At 41.8% G+C, this 23,962-nt stretch overlaps 2 protein-coding genes across 2 annotated transcripts in view; one reads left to right on the top strand and one right to left on the bottom strand.

Moving 5' to 3' along the window:
- Window positions 1–3,487: 3,487 nt before the first annotated feature.
- med8 (mediator complex subunit 8) lies at window positions 3,488–10,666 on the bottom strand. Its single transcript, XM_062996531.1, has 7 exons — window positions 10,632–10,666; window positions 8,184–8,305; window positions 7,952–8,096; window positions 5,489–5,629; window positions 5,264–5,351; window positions 3,765–4,001; window positions 3,488–3,654 (listed from the first exon to the last, which is right to left on the bottom strand). The coding sequence occupies exons 1-7, from the start codon at window positions 10,635–10,637 to the stop codon at window positions 3,584–3,586; spliced, it is 810 nt and encodes a 269-aa protein (XP_062852601.1). The 5' UTR covers window positions 10,638–10,666; the 3' UTR covers window positions 3,488–3,583.
- Window positions 10,667–16,328: 5,662 nt separating this feature from the next.
- The window catches only part of szt2 (SZT2 subunit of KICSTOR complex), a 152,784-nt gene continuing 145,150 nt past the window's right edge, over window positions 16,329–23,962 (top strand). The window contains exons 1-7 of the mRNA XM_062997134.1: window positions 16,329–16,428; window positions 18,919–19,044; window positions 19,189–19,362; window positions 19,827–19,997; window positions 20,545–20,667; window positions 22,732–22,879; window positions 23,375–23,481. Coding sequence (XP_062853204.1) covers window positions 16,405–16,428; window positions 18,919–19,044; window positions 19,189–19,362; window positions 19,827–19,997; window positions 20,545–20,667; window positions 22,732–22,879; window positions 23,375–23,481 — 873 coding nt within the window. The 5' untranslated portion in view covers window positions 16,329–16,404. The remainder of the gene's footprint in view (window positions 16,429–18,918; window positions 19,045–19,188; window positions 19,363–19,826; window positions 19,998–20,544; window positions 20,668–22,731; window positions 22,880–23,374; window positions 23,482–23,962) is intronic.

Below are 23,962 nucleotides of genomic sequence, written 5' to 3'. Positions count from 1 at the left end.
CATTACACCGGTTTACAAAACAATAACTTTTAATCCGAGTATGAAAGGAGCATAACATACAGCACGAGTTACAAGACTGAACGACATCTCAGTATCAAGCACTCTGATTGGCTTAGTTACAACACGCCTACAAGTTCGGTGGCTCATAAACAAACCAGATATCATTTAACCAAACGATCTACCAATCTGATACGGCACCTGAAAAATAAACACTCAGTCGAATACAGCTAGTTTATTATTATGTGATGAGAAGAGGAACCGGCTCTCCGCTAACACGGCAGAGATGCTGATTTTCCTCAAAAAGAACCTTCACTTCATTTTGAGTGTTCTAGTTTTACTACTACAATGCTGCAAAGTTTATTTACTTTATTTTGTAAAAATAAAAGAACATTAAGCAATAGCTTGGATGCAGGCAATTTTTTTCCTACAGCACTGCAAAGCTATTCAGTTGTTAAACATGTACGTTGGATTCATTTGAATAACTGTAATGTACTTGAAGTGTGCACTGTGTGAACGGTATTATCTAGTTCTTATCTAGACAATATCCAGAAAATACAAGTATCGGTTTGAGACTCGGTATCGAATCGGAATTAAAATTAATGATCGGGATCGGGAACAAAAAAACTTGATCGGGACATCCCTACTTTGCACATCACAACTTTGAAAAATAATATACACAAAATAATATAATCAGTAGGGCTGTCGACCAGTAGATTGGTCGACCTAGTCGATGACGTAGACGTCAATATTTTAAATCGATGCATCATTTTTAAAACTATGCTTATAAATGATCCTTTTTAATTTTTACAACGTCTCCATTCATATAACCGTTCATATGATTCTCTCAGCACTACTTGCTGTGTGCAGGACCTCAGTCATATTTGGTCCAGTCACTGGTTGGCTGCATTAAGCGCAGTCTTAAAAAATGCCGTCTGCAGCAGTCAGAGGCCGATTGTAGAGCTTTCAAAGAAAAGCCAAACGTTTTCCAACCCAAATCATCAAAAGTTTGGTGATAATTAAAACTGGCACAAAACTAAAAGGTGGTTTGTTCACTGAGCAGAGCTTTGATGGTACCACAGCAGCACTAGCGCCATGTTGCACGTCTATATTGTTTCATTAAGCTTCTTAATCACTGAGATCCTAGAATACTGTATTCCTTAGCGAGTTCAGTTAGGGTGCATGCCCACGCGCTGCGTTTTGTGTTATATTATTATGCCGTACAGTTTGTTGTTAAAATAAAAGAAGCTTAAATGAGATTCTGAATTGATTTTTTGGGAGGAAAATTAATCGTTAGCTTAATTGACTAATCAATAAAATAGTCTATAGATTTATCGATAGAAAAATAGTCGTTAGTAGCAGCCCTAACAATCAGTGAAGAAGAAACTCCTTTAAGGAGATCGTAGCTTTTCCTTGAACTGTGTATGATGTCAGAGGACGGTGATCATTAAGGTCTTCTGGTTCAAGAATTTTAACTGTGCTCATTTCAGAAACCTCATAACACTGTATTAACCGCTTATTCAAACTATTCAAACACGGGAGCCTATCCCAGCGTTTCAATGGGCGCAAGGCACACAGCAACACCTTGGACGGGGAACCAGTCCATCGCAGGGCAGACACACACAAGTTCCCCTATAGGGCAATTCAGTGTCTCCAGTTAACTTGACTAGATGTTTTTGGACTGTGGGAGGAAACCGGAGCTCCCGGAGGAAAGCCACACAGACACGGGGAGAACATGCAAACTCCACACAGTAAGGACCAAGACCGCCCCGCCTGGGGATCGAACCCAGGACCTTCTTGCTGTTATATATATATATATATATATATATATATATATATATATATATATATATATATATATATATACGTATATATACATACTGTATATATATAATATATAAACACCAAATATCTACAATAGGAGAGTGCAACACTGGTCCTAGTTGTGATTTTTGTTTTGTGAATCATGTACTAACCACTCCCAAACTAGCTTTAGCCAGAATTACAGTACATTTACAGGCAGTTGGATTTAGTGGAAACTTTTAAACATGAATATGCTGTTGTTTATTGGTGAGACAACTCTGTATTGTTAGCAAACCTCGATTAAAAATCGATTGTTAGTCACGATTTTTTGACATCGAAAGCGGGAAAACGAACGAAGAAGTGCGCATGCGCGATGAAAGAACTTTAGGCTTTTTACAGTATACAACTGCCCACATTTTGTCTCATATCTACCAGCACTGAACAATATTTATTTCTTTATTAGGATTTTAACGTCATGTTTTACACACTTTGGTTACATTCATGACAGGACAGATAACAACAACACTGGTCTTTAATGTCAAACACACAGTCATGGGCTGTAATGGACAAATTTGTATCTCCTATGCGGGGCGGCACGGTGGCTCGGTGGGTAGCACTGTAGGTCCTGGGTTCGATCCCCAGGTGGGGCGGTCCGGGTCCTTTCTGTGTGGAGTTTGCATGTTCTCCCCGTGTCCAAAGACCTACAAGTGAGGTGAATGGAGATTGTCCATGACTGTGTTCGATATTAAACTTGTGTGAACTGATGAACTGATGTGTAATGAGTAACTACCTGTCCTGTCATGAATGTGCCCAAAGTGTAAAACATGACGTTAAAATCCCAATAAACAAAGTACTGTATCTCCTATGCACCTCACTTGCACGTCATTCAACTGTGGGAGGAAACCCACACAGACACGGGGAGAACATACAAACTCCACACAGAAAGAACCCGGACCATCCAGGATCTTCTTGCTGTGAAGCGACAGTGCTACCCGCTGAGCCAACGTGGCGCCATACTGCATTAATTATTACGTTATTCGAATTATAAATTATTTTATATAAAAATAGGTTCCTTAGGTTTTTTATAGTCATCAATAAAAAAATTTTAAATGGTGGATGGCTCTAGTTTTTTTTTTTAAAAAGGGCTTTAAAAGTGACCACTGATGAAGGTCTAGAAGATGACCAACTCAAACAGCAGCAATAGATGAGCGATCGTCTCTGACTTTACATCTACAAGGTGGACCAACTAGGTAGGAGTGTCTAATAGAGTGGACAGTGAGTGGACACTGTATTAAAAACTCCAGCAGCGCTGCTGTGTCTGATCCACTCATACCAGCACAACACACACTAACACACCACCACCATGTCAGTGTCACTGCAGTGCTGAGGATGATCCACCACCCAAATAATACCTGCTCTGAGTCCTGACCATTGAAGAACTGAGTGAAAGCAGGCTAAAAAAAGTATGTAGAAAAACAGATGGACTACAGTCAGTAATTGTAGAACTACAAAGTGCTTCTATATGGTAAGTGGAGCTGATAAAATGGACAGTGAGTGCAGAAATAAGGAGCTGGTTTTAATGTTATGGCTGATCAGTGTACTCCTAGTTTGATTCTACAACAAAAAAAGTAAGAAAATTTTATCAATACTTGCTTGCACAAAGAAGTTTATTTCATACCCCCCCTTCCCCCCCAAAAAAAGGAAAACAAAAGATCTTAAAACAGTAAACATACATAAAAAAACAACAAAAGCAGAAGCAGAATTGCTTTATCACTCTTCTTCTTTATCGGTTGTAAGGATGCATTGAAGCTGCTGCCGACTTGATATTTGTCTTAATGCTGCTTGGAATTTTCCCTGAGAAATAAAAAACAGTATTAATATTCATAAAGCAGTGTGTGTGTGTGTGTGTGTGTGTGTGTGTGTGTGTGTGTGTGTGTTTGCCATCTAATGAACAAGTCTCTTACCAGGCTGGCCGGGTGCCTGCTGCGCCACTGCTCCGCCGATGCCCGCCTGATGGCTAGAAGCTCCGGCGATGGTGACCTGCTGCAGCGTCGGTCCCCCCGTCATCATGGCTTGTCCCGGATGCCCGGGAGCCACCGGAGCGGGTGGTCTGCACTTGGACAGGCCCTTTCCGAAACCGACTGCTGCCACCAGGGCATTGGTGTCGGCGGGGTTAAACCAGGGTTTGTTCTGACGTAACGCTGAGAAACACATGAAGGAATGTACTGAGCATACACACATGTAAAGAGCGAATATTTCAGTGTTCAAATTCAGGGTCGATTACTGATGACTTTTAATGACCCGTCTAGATGAGCACTCGTCTCAACTCTAATTATTACCTTCATTTCAATGCCTTAAATATTCCAGAAATGTTCCAGAAATCAACACAGTCTAAACATGTTTTATTTCTATTTTTTTAAATCCTTTTTCTCCCCCTTTAGCGCGTCCAATTGCCCAATTTGCATCACGCATCCTCTCTGCCTCTGCCGATCCCTGCCCTGACCGAGGAGATCGAAGCTAACCCACATCCTCTCCGACACGTGAGCAGCAAGCCGTATGAATCTTGCCACCCACACATCGACGAGTGTAGCGCCACCTAGCATTGCGTGCAGAGAGACACACCCTAAGAGCACTCCTTCCTCATCTCCGTGTAGGCGCCTCTAATCAGCCAGTAGAGGTCGTAACCGCACCATTCATGACAGAGAGAGACCCACTTCCAACCTTATTTAGCAGAAGCTTTTATCCAAAGCGACTTACAGTTGTGACAGTATACAATTTAAGCAATTAAGGGTTAAGGGCCTTGCTCAAGGGCTCAACAGTGGCAACCTGGCAGTGGTGGGGCTTGAACAGTCAACCTTCTGATTACTGGTCCAGTACCTTAACCACTAGGCTACAACTGCCCTCTTAAATCTAGTTGTCCTACTGGTTTCGCTTGGCCTCTCTAGTGAATTTTACTTACTCTGAAAGATAATGTTGCGTCCAAAAACATCCATCACATTAAGAAAAGTCTCTTTTTTCCTATTTTATTTATGCATTTTCTCCCATTTTAGCTGGGGGAACCGTGATTGCAGTCGAGGTGGGTATACTGCTGCTCACGCCTCCTCCGACCTGTGCGCGGCCCCTAGTGAAACCCCTTTTCACCTATGCACTCTGCACAGGCGCCTCTCTATCTGCTAATCCAAGTCCTTACACAGCGTTTTGAAGACCCCACCCACATAGTCATCCCGCCCTAGCAGAAACGTTTCTGCTGCAGGTACTGCCAATTTTACCCACTAGATGGCGCCCAGCCGACCGGTGGCAACGCCGAGTTTTGAACCGAGGAGTTCAGAATCTCGGCGCTCGTGTGCTAGTAGAATATCCCTCAAATAAAAGTCTTTTAATTGACTGAGTTTAGCATTGAAACGGCTGTGATGAAGCACTGTGGAAAACAGAATGAAACATGAGTGAAACATCCAGCCCCCACCTGCATTTTCTGCATCTCGGTCATCTCGAGGGTTGTTCAGCTTCTCCAAAAGACTCGAGCAGAGTTTGTTCAGAGTCTGAATCTGTTTCTGTTGAAACAAACCAAAATTAACAATTAACATAAGACTGTTTTACAGTCAACATTAGGACCACTCGCCTAATACGTCGTCAAAACAGATCTAACGAGGCGAAGCATAAAGCTACGACCGCTGTCGTTCTGTAATACCTGAGCGACTTCAGGTCCGATCCTCGCTGCATCTGCACTCAGCTGTTTCTCCTGCTCCTCTACTTCTGGGTCGGGTTTTGTTCTCAGGTGGTCCGGCACGATCTCGTGGCTGAACACGGGCACTCGCATCTCCGTCAGTTTCTAAATTAATGGAAACATAAATAAATAAATAAGAATATAAAAAAAACTAAATAAGAATATACCTCTAAACAGTTCCTTAAACCTTTTTTTCCTATTTCCAAAAATAAATATGATGAAAACTGCTGGGTCAGAAATATACAGACAGCTGCACATAGAAATACTCAACCCCCAAGAGATGAGTATATAATATTTATAGTAATATTTATAACTCCAAACTTTTCTGCTGAGCTGGATACTTTCATACTGCCATGTCACAATTATTCAACCCCTACAGAATACTGCTGATCTAAAAACCTACAGCTAATCTGTAGGACCTAAAACTGGGTTACAACATGATTAAACCATTAGGACTAAATAACCAGCCTTCATCTGCTTTAGCTGTGATGTGTTATTTAAACACCAGCCATCCTCCATGAGCTAGAGGCTTTCACACGAGAGGTAAAGATTCCACAAGAGAGGCATCGGACGCTTGTTAGCACTTACCAAACATATTAAATGTCCCACTAAACACTGAGGCTTGAACATGGACGTTTGTTAAGAGAACTAGATGTTTTGTTAAATATAAACTTAAAATAATGTGGACTGATGTCTCAAAATTGCTGGTATGTATCAATAAATATAATATACACTGCCTGGCCAAAAAAAAAGGTCACACACTCTAATATTAGGTTGGACCACCTTTAGCTTTGATTACGGCATGTATTCACTGTGGCATCGTTTCCACAAGCTTCTGCAATGTCACAACATTTATTTCTGTCCAGAGTTGCATTAATTTTCCCACAAGATCTTGTACTGATGATGGGAGATTTGGACCACTGCGCAAAGTCTTCTCCAGCACATCCCAAAGATTCTCAATGGGGTTCAGGTCTCAGGACTCTGTGGTCGCCAATCCATGTGTGAAAATGATGTCTCATGCTCCCTGAAGCACTCTTTCACAATCTGAGCCCGATGAATCCTGGCATTGTCATCTTGGAATATGCCCGTGCCATCAGGGAAGAAAAAATCCATTGATGGAATAACCTGGTGGTTCAGTATATTCAGGTAGTCAGCTGACCTCATTCTTTAGGCACATAACGTTGCTGAACCAAGACCTGACCGACTGCAGCAACCCCAGATCATAGCACTGCCCCCACAGGCTTGTACGGTGGGCACTAGGCATGATGGGTGCATCACTTCAGCCGCCTCTCTTCTTACCCTGATGCACCCATCACTCTGGAACAGGGTAAATCTGGACTCATCAGACCACATGACCTTCTTCCATTGCTCCAGAGTCCAATCTTTATACTCCCTAGCAAATTGAAGCCTCACTGACAAGTGGTTTTCTTAAGGCTACACAGCTGTTTTGTCCCAATCCCTTGAGTTCCCTTCGCATTGTGCGTGTGGAAATGCTCTTACTGTCCCTATTAAACATCCCTGAGTTCTACTGGAGTTTTTCTACCATTTGATTTCACCAAACGTTTAAGTGATCGCCGATCACGATCATTCAAGATTTTTTTCAGACCACATTCCTTCCTTGAAGATGATGCCCCCCCCACTGTCCTTCCACTTTTTAATAATGCGTTGGACAGTTCTTAACCCGATTTTAGTAGTTTCAGCTTCTTCTTAGATGTTTTCTCTGCTTGATGCATGCCAATAATTTCTGAAACAGATGAACATCTTTTCCACGACCACAGGATGTGTCTTTCCACATGGTTGTTTAACAAATGAGAAGCTACTCACTGCATCAGTTAGGGTTAAATAACTTGTTGCCAGCTGAAACAATCACCCATGCAGTAATTATCCAATGAGAGGCTCTTACATGTTTGCTTAGTTAAATCCAGGTGGTGACTTTTTTTTTTTGGCCAGGCAGTGTATAATATAATATATAAATACTGAGACCTGTAGATTTACATTCAATTCTATACACATCACCATAACACCATAGAAAGTTCTGTAATGTTATTAAACTCTTTGCGGCATGTTTTCATTATGGAATTTGATAGGAACTATTGACATTTAATTGACTCCAAGCAGTGTCAGTGATGTTTCAGCTGAGGGACATTTACATTCGCAGCATTTAGTGGACGCTTTTATGCAAAGCAACTTCAAATTATGACTTATTCCAGTTATGAGCAATTAAGATGTTAAGAGCCTTGCTCAGGGGCCTAACAATGGCAACTTTGCAGTGATGGGGTTTAAACCGGCAACCTTCAGACTACTAGTCAAGTACCTTAACCGCTAAGCTCCAACCGCCCCTTAACAAAAAACAACAGACTCTTATGTAACTGACATTATTAGAATACACTTTTATACAGTGTCACCAGTTAGAACATGAATACTGACGGCCAGCTCCTCGTCTCGGTCGCGTGACAGCAGGAGGGGGATGATGACCTGGTTCCTGTAGGACGGGGTCTTCTCATTACGAAGCAACTTGTTGATGGTGTTTAGCTGCCCAGATAAAAGTGCAAAATTGTCCAGCACGGAGGGCCTAGAATAAACAAGTCAGAGCAACTTAGCATTTCATTACCGACATTATAGCAGCATGAGCAGGAAGGATTGTGCATTTAATTCTCACCATGACAGTCGGTCGTATTCGCTCTCCAGTTTAAAGATAAAACTCTGCAGAGAATTCTTCAAATGTGCAACTCGAGAGATCAGAGACTCGACGGACGCCTCCAACTGCTTCTCTTCTCGTTGCTGAAAAGCACAATGGTGGCATTATTTACATTTTCTTTCTACACGATTCTCTGCTTACATAATGAAGAATCACTCAGTTACAAGCAGCAGTGTCACACTCAACAAAAAGTCCCACTCATCACTTTCTGATTACCCATTACTGCACTTTTGTCACACTGAATTATTTCTACAACATGTTACATGCAGTAAAACTATAAAACAATGGTGGAAAATCTTATTTTCTTAGTAGCAAAATTAGCTGTGTAATGACCAGGCTGTAATAAAATGCATTAAAACATCAGTGGAAAAAAGCCAGAGGAAGCTCAGCAAATTAGGTAGCAAATTCATAATCTCATGGTTATTAATTTTACACCATTGGACCCCTGAGCAGGGCCCTTAACCCTCAATCGCTTGCATATTCAGTCACAATTATATGTTTTGTTAAATAAAAGTGTCTGCTAGTGTAAATGTGAAAACTGATAACTAGGGAATATAACACTACAATTAGGGAGTCGAGTTTTTCCTTTCAAGATTCACAGTGAAGTCACTGGTCAAGTTCTCACAATTGGTTTAAGGGTTTAAAAAGAAGACATAATAGTGAATAGACCAGGAGCGGCTGAACAGCTAAACTTTCTCTCTTAGCAACAAATCGTCCAAAAATTCTCCAGAGACTCCACACAGTTCTAGCCTAATCTAAAAAGACTGAGAAATGGGATTCATTTCACCTTTTGATTCATGTAACTTGCTACTGAGGCCTCAGTTTCCTTCGGGATTAATTAAGTATCTATCTATCCATCCATCCATCTATATCCATCTATCCATCCATCCATCCATATCCATCCATCTATACATCCATCCATCTATATCCATCTATCCATCCATCTATATCCATCCATCCATCTATATCCATCTATCCATCCATCCATCCATATCCATCCATCCATCCATCCATCTATATCCATCCATCTATATCCATCCATCTATCCATCTCTCTACCCATCCATCCATCCATCCATCCATATCCATCCATCCATCCATCTATATCCATCCATCTATATCCATCCATCTATCCATCTCTCTACCCATCCATCCATCCATCCATCCATCTATATCCATCCATCTATATCCATCTATCCATCCATCCATCCATATCCATCCATCCATCTATATCCATCCATCTATATCCATCCATCTATATCCATCCATCTATCCATCTCTCTACCCATCCATCCATCCATCCATCCATCCATCTATATCCATCCATCTATATCCATCCATCTATCCATCTCTCTACCCATCCATCTATATCCATCCATCTATCCATCTCTCTACCCATCCATCCATCCATCCATCCATCCATCTATATCCATCTATCCATCCATCCATCTATATCCATCCATCTATATCCATCCATCTATCCATCTCTCTACCCATCTATCTATCCATCCATCCATCCATCCATCATAGAAGGGTAGCACAAAGGAAACCACCATTAGGCATCAACTGAGAAACATTAGTGGAAAAGCCTGATTGAATGACAAACATTTTGGGATAGCATTTAAAAGACAATTAACAAACACAACATATTCATTACAATAAAAATCAAATACAGAATTTATTTAATACAACTACACCTAGGACTTCACCAAACCACAGTGCGAGCAATTATCACTGAACAGAAAAAAACTGTGAACAGTAGTGAGTTTATCAGGAGTAGCTGACTCTGAAACAACTAAACTAAGTTTGTTGTTTTGGACTCTTGACAATAAGAAGATTGAGCAAATTTAGGGTTGATTGATTAGGATTGATGCTTCTCTACATCAGTTAGGATTGATGGGGAGCAGCAGAAAGAAAACAGGAGAAACATCAGCATCTGAGCATCTAACATTAGCCAGAAAAACCTGTATGATCCCCATTAAAACTGGAAAATGGAATTTCGTGGATAAAAAGCGTCTCATAAAGTCCAGCAAAAATTAAATACAGAGTTTATATTCATTATATAAACTGTGGTCAGTGATGATGATGGTGCGGAGATGTTTTGCTGCACCTGGACCTGAACGACTTCTTTATATCAAAGGAACAATAAAATGTACTTTCTGTGAGACATTTTTAATGAGAATTTAAGTTTTCTTACACTGATGTGCATTAAATAATAATAAATAAACCATGTGCGGAACACCGTGATACCAGCTCCCATGTAAACAATGCTTCTACAACAGCCTGTAAAACTGCAGTTAAATAAACTGTAAACTATATGACAGCCTAAAAACTAACATAAACGATTACTGGAGGTCTCTAGGCTACATATGAACTGTGTGCTTAAATAAGAATAAAATAATTCACTCACCTGCATCCTGATTTTCTGCAGCAGAACCGACAGTAAACGCGTAACCGGAGGCGCTTTTAAAAATGAGTCCTGACTGAAACAAAGACCAAACAGTTTAAGTTCCTGATTGTTGTTATCAAAGAAAATAAGTTAAAATATTGTTATTTTAAGTAAAACACTGATTAACTATTAAAATAGCAAATAATACGACATTTTAACAAAAACCCTAATCAGTTATTTCGGGTAAATTTGCATGATTACGTTGTAATTAAGTATTGTTTTTTTTTTTAAATAAAAAATAACTCAACACAACAGTTTGCTGCTGACTGAGTGTAATGAATTCTGGAAAACATAAAACATTACTTGCATAAAACCACAACTCTTATACAGTGGCATATTTTTTACACCATTAAACAGGGTGGCATGGAGGCTAAGTGGGTAGCACTGTCACCTCACAGCAAGAAGGTCCTGGGTTCGATCCCCAGGTGGAGCGGGCCAGGTCCTTCCTTTGTGGAGTTTGCATGTTCTCCCACATAGGCTGGAGCCTGTCCTAGCTTTTCAATGGCGCAAGGCACACAGTAACACCCTGGACGGGGCACCAGTCCATCGCAGGTCAGACACACACACACACACATACAGTGTATCACAAAAAGTGAGTACACCCCTCACATTTCTGCAAATATTTTATTATATCTTTTCATGGGACAACACTATAGAAATAAAACTTGGATATAACTTAGAGTAGTCAGTGTACAACTTGTATAGCAGTGTAGATTTACTGTCTTCTGAAAATAACTCAACACACAGCCATTAATGTCTAAATAGCTGCAACATAAGTGAGTACACCCCACAGTGAACATGTCCAAATTGTGCCCAAAGTGTCAATATTTTGTGTGACCACCATTATTATCCAGCACTGCCTTAACCCTCCTGGGCATGGAATTTACCAGAGCTGCACAGGTTGCTACTGGAATCCTCTTCCACTCCTCCATGATGACATCACGGAGCTGGTGGATGTTAGACACCTTGAACTCCTCCACCTTCCACTTGAGGATGCGCCACAGGTGCTCAATTGGGTTTAGTCCATCACCTTTACCTTCAGCTTCCTCAGCAAGGCAGTTGTCATCTTGGAGGTTGTGTTTGGGGTCGTTATCCTGTTGGAAAACTGCCATGAGGCCCAGTTTTCGAAGGCAGGGGATCATGCTCTGTTTCAGAATGTAACAGTACATGTTGGAATTCATGTTTCCCTCAATGAACTGCAGCTCCCCAGTGCCAGCAACACTCATGCAGCCCAAGACCATGATGCTACCACCACCATGCTTGACTGTAGGCAAGATACAGTTGTCTTGGTACTTCTCACCAGGGCGCCGCCACACATGCTGGACACCATCTGAGCCAAACAAGTTTATCTTGGTCTCGTCAGACCACAGGGCATTCCAGTAATCCATGTTCTTGGACTGCTTGTCTTCAGCAAACTGTTTGCGGGCTTTCTTGTGCGTCAGCTTCCTTCTGGGATGACGACCATGCAGACCGAGTTGATGCAGTGTGCGGCATATGGTCTGAGCACTGACAGGCTGACCTCCCACGTCTTCAACCTCTGCAGCAATGCTGGCAGCACTCATGTGTCTATTTTTTAAAGCCAACCTCTGGATATGACGCCGAACACGTGGACTCGACTTCTTTGGTCGACCCTGGCGAAGCCTGTTCCGAGTGGAACCTGTCCTGGAAAACCGCTGTATGACCTTGGCCACCATGCTGTAGCTCAGTTTCAGGGTGTTAGCAATCTTCTTATAGCCCAGGCCATCTTTGTGGAGAGCAACAATTCTATTTCTCACATCCTCAGAGAGTTCTTTGCCATGAGGTGCCATGTTGAATATCCAGTGGCCAGTATGAGAGAATTGTACCCAAAACACCAAATTTTACAGCCCTGCTCCCCATTTACACCTGGGACCTTGACACATGACACCAGGGAGGGACAACGACACATTTGGGCACAATTTGGACATGTTGACTGTGGGGTGTACTCACTTATGTTGCAGCTATTTAGACATTAATGGCTGTGTGTTGAGTTATTTTCAGAAGACAGTAAATCTACACTGCTATACAAGCTGTACACTGACTACTCTAAGTTATATCCAAGTTTCATGTCTATAGTGTTGTCCCATGAAAAGATATAATGAAATATTTGCAGAAATGTGAGGGGTGTACTCACTTTTGTGATACACTGTATACACAAAGACCCATTCACCTATAGGGTAATTTAGTGTCTCCAATTAACCTGACTGCATGTTTTTGGACTGTGGGAGGAAACCCACGCAGACACAGGGAGAACATGCAAATTCCACACAGAAAGGACCCGGACCGCTTCGCCTGGGGATCGAACCCAGGACCTTTATGCTGTGAGGCGACAGTGCTACCCTCAGTTGCTTAGACAATAAACTGTCTTAGTATTGTAAGTCACTTTGGATAAAAGCGTCTGCTAAATGTCGAAAATGCAAACACACACGTTACCAAATACTGGGATGCCAAAACTTGAGCCTAAGCTTTTTAACCGTACAGATATTTTATTACTATTGTTAAGCTTATTTCCAAGCACACATTCATTCATCATTCTGAACTCTTTTATAATTTACTAAACACTTAAAAGCATCCCTCAACACCTGGAACGATGGGCTTTATGCAGGAACACATTCACAAATTCACTAACACACGTGTGTATGTTATCAATCCCAGGTCAGCCGTAGCTCAGTAGTTTGAGAGTTTGAGCTAATGGGGTTACATTTTCTGATTAACCACTGTAACCCTCTTGGCTCCAGGGATGCTGTATGATAGCTGACCCTGTGCTCTGTCCCTAGTTTTTAAACAAATGTATGGATTGGTTATGTATTAATTCCAATTTAAGATATATTACTTCATCTAAGTTGACAATATAACCTAAATTTTGTAATATTAAATAATACTAATTGAGTAACGTTTTATGTATTTTATGTATTTATTTTAAATATTTATTTGAGGGCGGCATGGTGGCTTAGTGGGTAGCACTGTTGCCTCACAGCAAGAAGGTCCTGGGTTCGATCCCCAAGCGGGGTGGTCCGGGTCCTTTCTGTGTGGAGTTTGCATGTTCTCCCCGTGTCTGCGTGGGTTTCCTTCCACAGTCCAAAAACATGCAGTCAGGTTACTTGAAGACACTGAATTGCCCTGTAAGTGAATGTGTGGGTGTGTTTGTATTTGTGTGTGTGTCTGTGTGTGTCTGTGTGTGTGTGTGTGTGTGTGTATGTATGTGTGTATATACAGTGTATCACAAAAGTGAGTACACCCCTCACATTTCTGCAAATATTTTATTATATCTTTTCATGGGACAACACTATAGACATGAAACTTGGATATAACTTAGAGTGGTCAGTGTACAACTTGTATAGCAGTGTAGATTTACTGTCTTCTGAAAATAACTCAACACACAGCCATTAATGTCTAAATAGCTGGCAACATAAGTGAGTACACCCCACAGTGAACATGTCCAAATTGTGCCCAAAGTGTCAATATTTTGTGTGACCACCATTATTATCCAGCACTGCCTTAACCCTCCTGGGCATGGAATTCACCAGAGCTGCACAGGTTGCTACTGGAATCCTCTTCCACTCCTCCATGATGACATCACGGAGCTGGTGGATGTTAGACACCTTGAACTCCTCCACCTTCCACTTGAGGATGCGCCACAGGTGCTCAATTGGGTTTAGTCCATCACCTTTACCTTCAGCTTCCTCAGCAAGGCAGTTGTCATCTTGGAGGTTGTGTTTGGGGTCGTTATCCTGTTGGAAAACTGGCATGAGGCCTAGTTTTCGAAGGGAGGGGATCATGCTCTGTTTCAGAATGTCACAGCACATGTTGGAATTCATGTTTCCCTCAATGAACCGCAGCTCCCCAGTGCCAGCAACACTCATGCAGCCCAAGACCATGATGCTACCACCACCATGCTTGACTGTAGGCAAGATACAGTTGTCTTGGTACTTCTCACCAGGGCGCCGCCACACATGCTGGACACCATCTGAGCCAAACAAGTTTATCTTGGTCTCGTCAGACCACAGGGCATTCCAGTAATCCATGTTCTTGGACTGCTTGTTTTCAGCAAACTGTTTGCTGGCTTTCTTGTGCGTCAGCTTCCTTCTGGGATGACGACCATGCAGACCGAGTTGATGCAGTGTGCGGCGTATGGTCTGAGCACTGACAGGCTGACCTCCCACGTCTTCAACCTCTGCAGCAATGCTGGCAGCACTCATGTGTCTATTTTTTAAAGCCAACCTCTGGATATGACGCCGAACACGTGGACTCAACTTCTTTGGTCGACCCTGGCAAAGCCTGTTCCGAGTGGAACCTGTCCTGGAAAACCGCTGTATGACCTTGGCCACCATGCTGTAGCTCAGTTTCAGGGTGTTAGCAATCTTCTTATAGCCCAGGCCATCTTTGTGGAGAGCAACAATTCTATTTCTCACATCCTCAGAGAGTTCTTTGCCATGAGGTGCCATGTTGAATATCCAGTGGCCAGTATGAGAGAATTGCACCCAAAACACCAAATTTAACAGCCCTGCTCCCCATTTACACCTGGGACCTTGACACATGACACCAGGGAGGGACAACGACACATTTGGGCACAATTTGGACATGTTCACTGTGGGGTGTACTCACTTATGTTGCCAGCTATTTAGACATTAATGGCTGTGTGTTGAGTTATTTTCAGAAGACAGTAAATCTACACTGCTATACAAGCTGTACACTGACTACTCTAACTTATATCCAAGTTTCATGTCTATAGTGTTGTCCCATGAAAAGATATAATGAAATATTTGCAGAAATGTGAGGGGTGTACTCACTTTTGTGATACACTGTATATATGTGTGTGTGTGTACATGTGTGTGTGTATATGTGTGTGTGTCTGTGTGTGTGTGTACATGTGTGTGTATATATGTGTGTGTGTGTGTGTGTGTATATGTGTGTGTGTCTGTGTGTGTGTATGTATATGTGTGTGTGTGTATGTGTGTGTGTCTGTGTCTGTGTGTGTACATGTGTGTGTGTGTCTGTGTTTGTGTGTGTGTGTACATGTGTGTGTGTGTGTGTGTGTATATATGTGTGTGTGTGTGTGTGTGTATATGTGTGTGTGTCTGTGTGTGTGTATGTATATGTGTGTGTGTGTATGTGTGTGTGTCTGTGTGTGTACATGTGTGTGTGTGTCTGTGTTTGTGTGTGTGTGTACATGTGTGTGTGTGTGTGTGTGTGTATATATATGTGTGTGTGTGTGTGTGTGTGTGTGTGTATGTGTATGTGTGAGTCCCGTCCACGGTGTGGGATAGGCTCCAGCACCCCCGCGACCCTAATTGGATAAGCAGATAAGAAAATGAATGAATGAATTAATTAATATTTATTTGAATATTTTGCTGTATTTACTAATGTGTTTATACCGTTGAACGTTAGACAGGTTTGAGACTTTTATTGTGACATTGCTGGGATCGCAGATGGTGTTTCCCGTAATGTTTCCCTCAGATTGGGTTAAATCTCAAATTCCTTTTACATTTCTATATTTGTAGCCTATATAGGGTGTACACGTTGTTCTTTAAACGCCCTACTTAGTGCACTTTGTGTGAAATGTAATGCATTTATAACCGACCCGGTGCAGCTAAAGCGGTGTGTTTTTATTCTGAGTGAGTGGATCGAAGTTAGCAGTGTGAGATCATTAAATAAGAATGAATAATTTGTTATTATTGTGCAAACATTGAATTTAATTAGTGATGATAAACCCGGTATGGCAGAAAGACAGGATAATGAGGTGAATTTTGCTTTTATTGTGATGTTATGCATGTTAGTGTGTGTTTAATGTTTGTGGCCCATTTGTGGAACTTGTTTACTCTGATGTTTACTCCGATTTATTACACAAATACTGATTCAGTTTAATAAATAACTATCACTGTATTATAATTATTTTTACTTATTCTTAATATAAAACCTATTAAAATTGTAAATGCTGAAATAAATAAACATCTTGCTTTAACTGTTTGCAGTATATATATATATATATATATATACACCGATCAGCCATAACATTAAAACCACCTCCTTGTTTCTACACTCACTGTCCATTTTATCAGCTCCACTTACCATATAGAAGCACTTTGTAGTTCTACAATTACTGACTGTAGTTCATCTGTTTCTCCGACCACCACAGGACCACCACAGAGCAGGTATTATTTAGGTGGTGGATCATTCTCAGCACTGTAGTGACACTGACATGGTGGTGGTGTGTTAGTGTGTGTTGTGCTGGTATGAGTGGATCAGACACAGCAGCGCTGCTGGAGTTTTTAAACACCGTGTCCACTCACTGTCCACTCTATTAGACACTCCTACCTAGTTGATCCACCTTGTAGATGTAAAGTCAGAGACGATCGCTCATCTATTGCTGCTGTTTGAGTCGGTCATCTTCTAGACCTTCATCAGTGGTCACAGGACGCTGCCCACGGGGCGCTGTTGGCTGGATATTTTTGGTTGGTGGACTATTCTCAGTCCAGCAGTGACAGTGAGGTGTTTAAAAACTCCAGCAGCGCTGCTGTGTCACACACACTAACACACCACCACCATGTCAGTGTCACTGCAGTGCTGAGAATCATCCACCACCTAAATAATAGCTGCTCTGTAGTGGAGAAACAGATGGACTACAGTCAGTAATTGTAGAACTACAAAGTGCTTCTATATGGTAAGTGGAGCTGATAAAATTGACAGTGAGTGTAGAAACAAGAAGGTGGTTTTAATATTATGGCTGATCGGTGTATATATGTATGTATGTTTGATGTAGGATGCCTGCAACAAAACGATTGAAAAGTTTATAGACCCATATATATATATATATAAAGTATATAGGTTACATCCTTTTAAATCATTCCACTACAATCTGGTGTGTTGGTAACAGGTGAGGGGATCATGATTGGGATTGAGTATAAAGCAAGGGTTTTTACAAGCATAGATGAGTCTTGGGTCACTATTTGGTGGGAGAATTGTCAAATCAGTTTAAAAGTAAATTTCCTAATGCAAAAAATGAAGAAAATCTTGATGTGTGTTTTCTGGGCCCGAGCTAAATCTTGGATGGACCAAAAAACTGTGGAAACGTGTGCTGTGGTCAGATGAGTTCAAAAACATGCATTGAGTTCTCTGTGCCAAATATGAAAATGATCCAGACTGTTATCAGCGAAAGGTTAAGAAGCTAACATCCATCATGGTATGGGGGTGCATGAGTGACTTGATATATGTAAAAGGGACCGTTGATTCAGAGGTGTTCTTTGGGATTTTAGAGAGACCCATGCTACCGTCAACGTCACTCATTCTGTGCTTATTCTCATTCTGCACTTACTGCACCAGTGCGGCTTCATAGACGCAGAGTGCGTCTGCTTGACTGACCTGCCTGCAGTCCAGATCTGTCTCCTATTAAAAAGGAAGGTGCTCAATGAAGAAGAGAATCAGACGATGACAACTACGGACTGTTGAGCAAATTAAATTTTAAATCAACCAAATGTACAAACTTACTCTTGCAAAACTGTAATAGTTAGTGTCCTCAGTTCTCAAACTGTTAAAAAGTCTCAATAATAGGAAACGTGATGAAACACGGAGGTAAACACTCCAGATTTTTGGAATGTTTTGCAGGCATGAAATTCTTAATGTGTTTATATTTATAAAAATGACAGATTTGTGTTTTTTTGCACCTTACTTGCAAATATATGGATATGGGAAAATTAAAGATGCAATAAATATTTACAATAAGTGTTAATCTGCAGATTCAGGTGCATAGCTGTGGGGTAAGTGGTGAATTCTTGTTGCATCTGGTCTGTAGGTATAAATTCTGACCAATAAGCTGTTTGTTGGCAATCGTTTTATTTTCATCTTTGAACTTTTCACCTAATGCTATTTTTGTGTCTGGCTGTAACCAGGTCCCGCCACATTACACCAGCGCTAATGACCCCCATACCGCCCACCCCATTTACATTTTTGGCATTTAGCAGACGCCTTTATCCGAAGCGACTTACAGCACTGTGAAAGTATACAGTCTAAGCAATTGAGGGTTAAGGGTCTTGCTCAAGGGCCCAACAGCAGCAACCTGGCAGACGTGGGGCTTCAACCAGTGTCCTTCTGATTACTAGTCCAGTACCTTAACCAATAGGCTACAGCGTCCACCCCGGACCCCTGCTTGCTGCTGCAATGGTTCTGATAGACTGTGAGTAACTATAACACATGATTTTCACCTTACTGATGTGTTTCTGATTCCCTGCTGCAGGTGGAGGAGGCTGATCAGGTGTACCTGCTCATGAATAAAGATTATCACATATCCCGCAATGTACGTCTGTCCTGGTTCCTCAGCAGGCTTAATCAGGTCATCCGACCCTCACCCAAATCTGAGCTGGTGGGTACAGGTTTAACTTAAATATTCTGTAAGCTTTACACTCTGCACTTTTTAGAGTGTGTTGCAGGTCTCAAGTTTAAAGCCCCACTACTGCCAAGTCCCACTGATGCCACTGTATTGAGCTGGATTGCTTTATTTCTGCAGCTGAAATCAGAGGAGGAGTTGGATGTCGTCAGTATCCTCCCTAAAGGATGGCAGCCCGGTTCTCCTCCATCCTCGGTGCCATATCTGCTGGTGCCATCTACTCGAGTCACTTTGCTGGCCCGCAGGTACCGCTTCGTCATCGAGCTGGACCTCAGCCCCTCCACCGGGATTGTGGTAAGAGTCATGTAGAGTTTTCCAACACAGGTACTTCTGCTTGGTTTGAAGGTTTACTGTAATTATTAGGGAGATAGAAGGGGGCATTCTTTTAATCTGTCACATAGCAGTCTGTATTTGTTAGCCCCTGTAAAATTGGCATTGGCTCTGTACCTGTCAGTCCCAGTGACAAAGACTTAATTGTATTGATCTCACATCACAATCAGCATTATTTTATTTACCGCCTGATTTTATGATAGCACTGTAACAGTTTCACAAATATTGATTGCCAACGTACTTTCTGACATTTCTAATAGTTCTTATAGGAATATGACTGAGCAAGGAGGTCTTAGGTTTCTCGATAAGTTTCCTGTCAGGCTGTGAGACATCTGAGGGTGTTATAACAGTTTTGTCGCTGATGCTGAACCCCAGACCATTGATTGACCTGACTGTAGCGAGTGCTTGCTTGTGTGTACTTGCTGCAGGATGACAGTACAGGCGAGATGATCTTTGATGAGGTCTTCCACGCCCTGAGTCGATGTCTGGCTGGACTGGCTGCCCCATTTCAGGTTCCAGGCTCGGACTTCCTGTTGCAGCCGGAAATCTTCATCACCATCCTGGCCTACTCGTCCATCATCGGCCTCAGCTCACATCAGGTCAGTATGTCACTTTTTAATAAGCTTTGAGGGGTATAAAAGGTGATTTTTATTTAAAAAAACATTGTATTTTGCATTTTACATTGATGATTTATTGTCTATTCTATGTAGAAAAAGAGGATTCACTTGCGAATTTGCTTAAGCTGGTCACACATGAGCTTCACGGTGGAATTTACTGGGCTGCACCCTCTCACATACGATATAAAAAGCAACAGAATTCATGAAATAAACACTTCGATCACTTGAGTGTTTCGCAGTGGAATCTTTTTTAATTTTGTAAGATGGTGCACTGTCAGAATAATTAGTAAGTCATTTGACTCATGACAGTGCTGACAAAATTGGCAGCAGTATAAACACACTCTTACCTCCAGCCTGTAGATGTCAGTGTAGTGCTCCAGTAACCATACCTGTGGGGCTGCTGGGAGCAGTTGTATTTCGAATACCTCCATATCTAACAAACTGTTTGCTAAATTACATTTTGACCAGTGCTGAGGCTACTATTTGAGGCACATTATTACTGTACTAATCCTGCTTCTCTGTGCTGTAGGTGTTGGTGCAGGGATGCCAGTTGAACTGTACAGATCTGGATCAGTTCTTGCACCAGATCTACCAGCAGCTTCGTGCTGTGGAGAACAGCATCGCTGAGGTGTTACAGCATCAGCATGTCCAGGTAGGTAGTGGGAGACGAGAGGGAGTTTGATGTTGTTAAAGGCATCACGGCTGTGATTCCACAATCCGAACTGGATAAAAATGGCATTCGCTAATTTATTATGTGCTGACTGATGCACCACAAATTTCTCTTGTGTGTTAGGTGAAAAGTATCTGGCAGCTCCCAGTTTATTTATTTTTGCATATTCATTACACTTATTGCTCAGAATGCTGCTGCCCGAGTACTGACCCGGTCAAAAAAACATGAACATATCACCCCGGTACTTGAACAACTCCACTGGCTCCCTGTCAAAAAACGTATCCAATATAAAATGTTAGTGCTCGCTTTCAAGGCACTTTATGGTCTGGCTCCCTTGTATCTGGCTGATCTTTTACATTGCTATGTCCCTTCCCGCAGGCTAAGATCGTTTGATGCTGGTCTCCTTGTTATACCCAGGTTTAGGTTGACCACCATGGGTGGTAGATCATTTAGTGTTGCTGCCCCGACACTGTGGAACTCTCTTCCTCTCCCTCTTCGTCTCTCTTCCTCTCTCTCTGAGTTTAAATCTCTTCTTAAAACGTTTTTGTTTACTCAACACTTTCATTCTCGTGTTTTTATTTGATTGTTGTTCTTGACTGTAACTACTATGTGAAGCGTCCTTGGGTATTATGAAAGGCGCTATATAAGTTGAATGTATTATTATTATTATTATTATATGTTTTAGACCATCAAACTACTTCCAATATTAGACAAAGACCCAAGTAAACACAATGATTTCATTGATTGAAGGAAAGAATGAACAGAACTCGATTTTCAGTCACAATGTTTCTAAAAATGGGGTTTGTGATAGTAGTACATTACTAGTTTTTTTTCTTTTTATTGAGTTGTGTAACAAGGTGGTACAACAATACAGTCAGGAGGAAAAGGACATACATAAAACAAGAGATGTGTTCACCTTATCCCCTTATCCCACCCTCCCCATCTACAACCGTTTCTCTAACACCCAAACCATTATCAGGCAAGGTCCCCCCATTTGTAGTACATTACAACCTCTTTAAGACCTGAGCTTGAATTTTTTTTAATGCATTTCTCATCTTGTTTTTACCTCATTTATTGAGTAGTACTTTTGCTACCACTAGATGACAGGCAAAAGTGTCCACTAATGGGGACAACAGGTCTAAGTAATGCCTAGTTCACGCTACATGATTTTTGCCCTGATTTTCTGTTCAACGACTCGATGCAAGGGGCTCGCTGAGCGCTCACAGACTGAAGTAAAATATTTTGCATGTTAAATATCTGAATCAGTCAGCCAATGAGAATGCAAGATACAGGGTTTGGAAACCCGGTGGAGGAGTGTAAAAACGTGGGACAGGGACATAATATAGTTTATATCAGAACACATCGGCATACACTCAAGCTTTTCTTTTTGCTTTTACGCTGCACATCAGCACACAAACAACTTCGATCGCTCGCTTATTGCTGACGTGCATTTTTGGACGTGGTATCATTAAACCCCTCGTCACTTCTCGCGTTCGTTTTCGTGACAAAACGTAGTTTGGGAGACCAGACCGACTCATCTCGGTGATAGATCCTGTAGTGTGTGACCCCCTATCGCTGATCAGTTGTGTAGTGTGAAAACCACAATGACTTTAAAGACTCCCGAGTGCCAGAGATCCAGTTGTGTAGTGTACAACTGTACAGCGATCCGGCAACTCCAAAAGTCATGTAGTGTGAACTTGGCATTAAGTAGAATGAGATATAAGGCATAACAAAGCCAAAATGTAATGTCCCCATATGTGACCGTAGGGTCTCAAGAGGTTAAGCTTGTATACTATATGGCTAAAAAGATTTGGACACCCTTCAAATGATTGAGTTTAGGTGTTTTGGACAATCCATTGCTAACAGGCGACTGAATAAATAAATCAGTTCTGTTAAATAAACGAAGGTCCATGAAGACATGGTATGATGAGTTGCATCACAGCAACAATTTCATGTTTTGAAGCTTTCAAATGCTCCCAGCATGTACCAGTGATGATGGTGTAATGGTGGTTATTCATTGATCAGTGTGACCAAACTTTTTTTTAGTGCAATGGCTGTGCCCTCGCTGACATCGGGGAGGAGCAGGCGCAGTGGAAGCAGGGTGTTTCCATGGTGACCGCAGATGTGGGACTGGTCGGTATGGTTCGACAGGGCATCCTGGCACTCCAGCTTCTCCCGCCGAACTCGAGTGCAGGTCAGAAAAGTGCACACCACACCATATGCACCAATAACGCATTGATGTTTGCAGGTCTGGGCTGATTCTGCCAGCGGTGGGATTCCCACAATACGAGCCAGTAAAAGTGAGGCAGTTATAGCTTCCAATGCTTCATAATAATGTTTATAGTCAGTTGTCCACATACTTTTGGCTGTGTAATGTACGGTCAGTCACCAGTCTATCCTCAGAGACCGTTTAGCCAATTATGTTTATCCAGTCTTGACCTCTGTAGTGGGTTGCCTTCACACCCTGCATGGTCTTTATCTGAGCAGGCTTCAGGAGAAGCCTTGTTTGGAAGTGGACCAAGTTTTTACTACCTGGGCTTGAGAACAAACATGCTGGTGTGAAAAAGTCAGCAGTGATGCCGACATTTAAACAATCCCAACAATGATAATGTACCTCGTGCACCTGTACCGATAATACACACAACTGCTGGGTATTGCCTGAAAATCCAGTAACGTATCTCGTCCACAGGTATAATAATAATCACAGACGGAGTGACGAGTGTTCCAGATGTGGCAGTGTGTGAGACCCTGTTGAATCAGCTGAGGAGTGGAACCATCTCCTGCTCCTTTGTTCAGGTTGGTCCTGGACAAAAATATCACTTGGTATTGAAGAGATTATGCAAACAATATAGTTGTGGTTAAGCAGCTCAGGCACATGCTGAATTGAGAGAAATGAGTCTTCTCCTATAACGGTTGATGAGATTAATACAGAATCTGTCCAGAACCTCCAGGCTCCCAGATCCTATCTTGTGGACTCTCCTCTTCAGATCAGCCCACACAGTTTTTTGATAAGCTTTAGTTCTGAGACTGGAACGGCCCTAGTGAAAGCTCGATAAGTTGCTGATTTAGTGTGAATTTTGACGTATAATTTGGATACCAAATAGCCTTACAAGGTTTTTAAGGCTCTTGGAGAAAAGAAGCAACTCCAAAACATTAGACAACAGAGTGAATCTGCTTTTTTTCTGCATTTTAGACCGGGCCCACCTTGACTGGGTGTTGCTGAAAAGCTCTACTTTTCTCAGCTTACACTAGGTCCAAATATTGGTCAGAGTTTGTG

This window comes from Trichomycterus rosablanca, chromosome 6 (genome assembly GCF_030014385.1).
Source record: "Trichomycterus rosablanca isolate fTriRos1 chromosome 6, fTriRos1.hap1, whole genome shotgun sequence".
Taxonomy (NCBI): Eukaryota; Metazoa; Chordata; class Actinopteri; order Siluriformes; family Trichomycteridae; genus Trichomycterus; species Trichomycterus rosablanca.
Note: the sequence above shows the minus strand (reverse complement) of the source record. Positions and strands in the feature narration are given on the sequence as shown.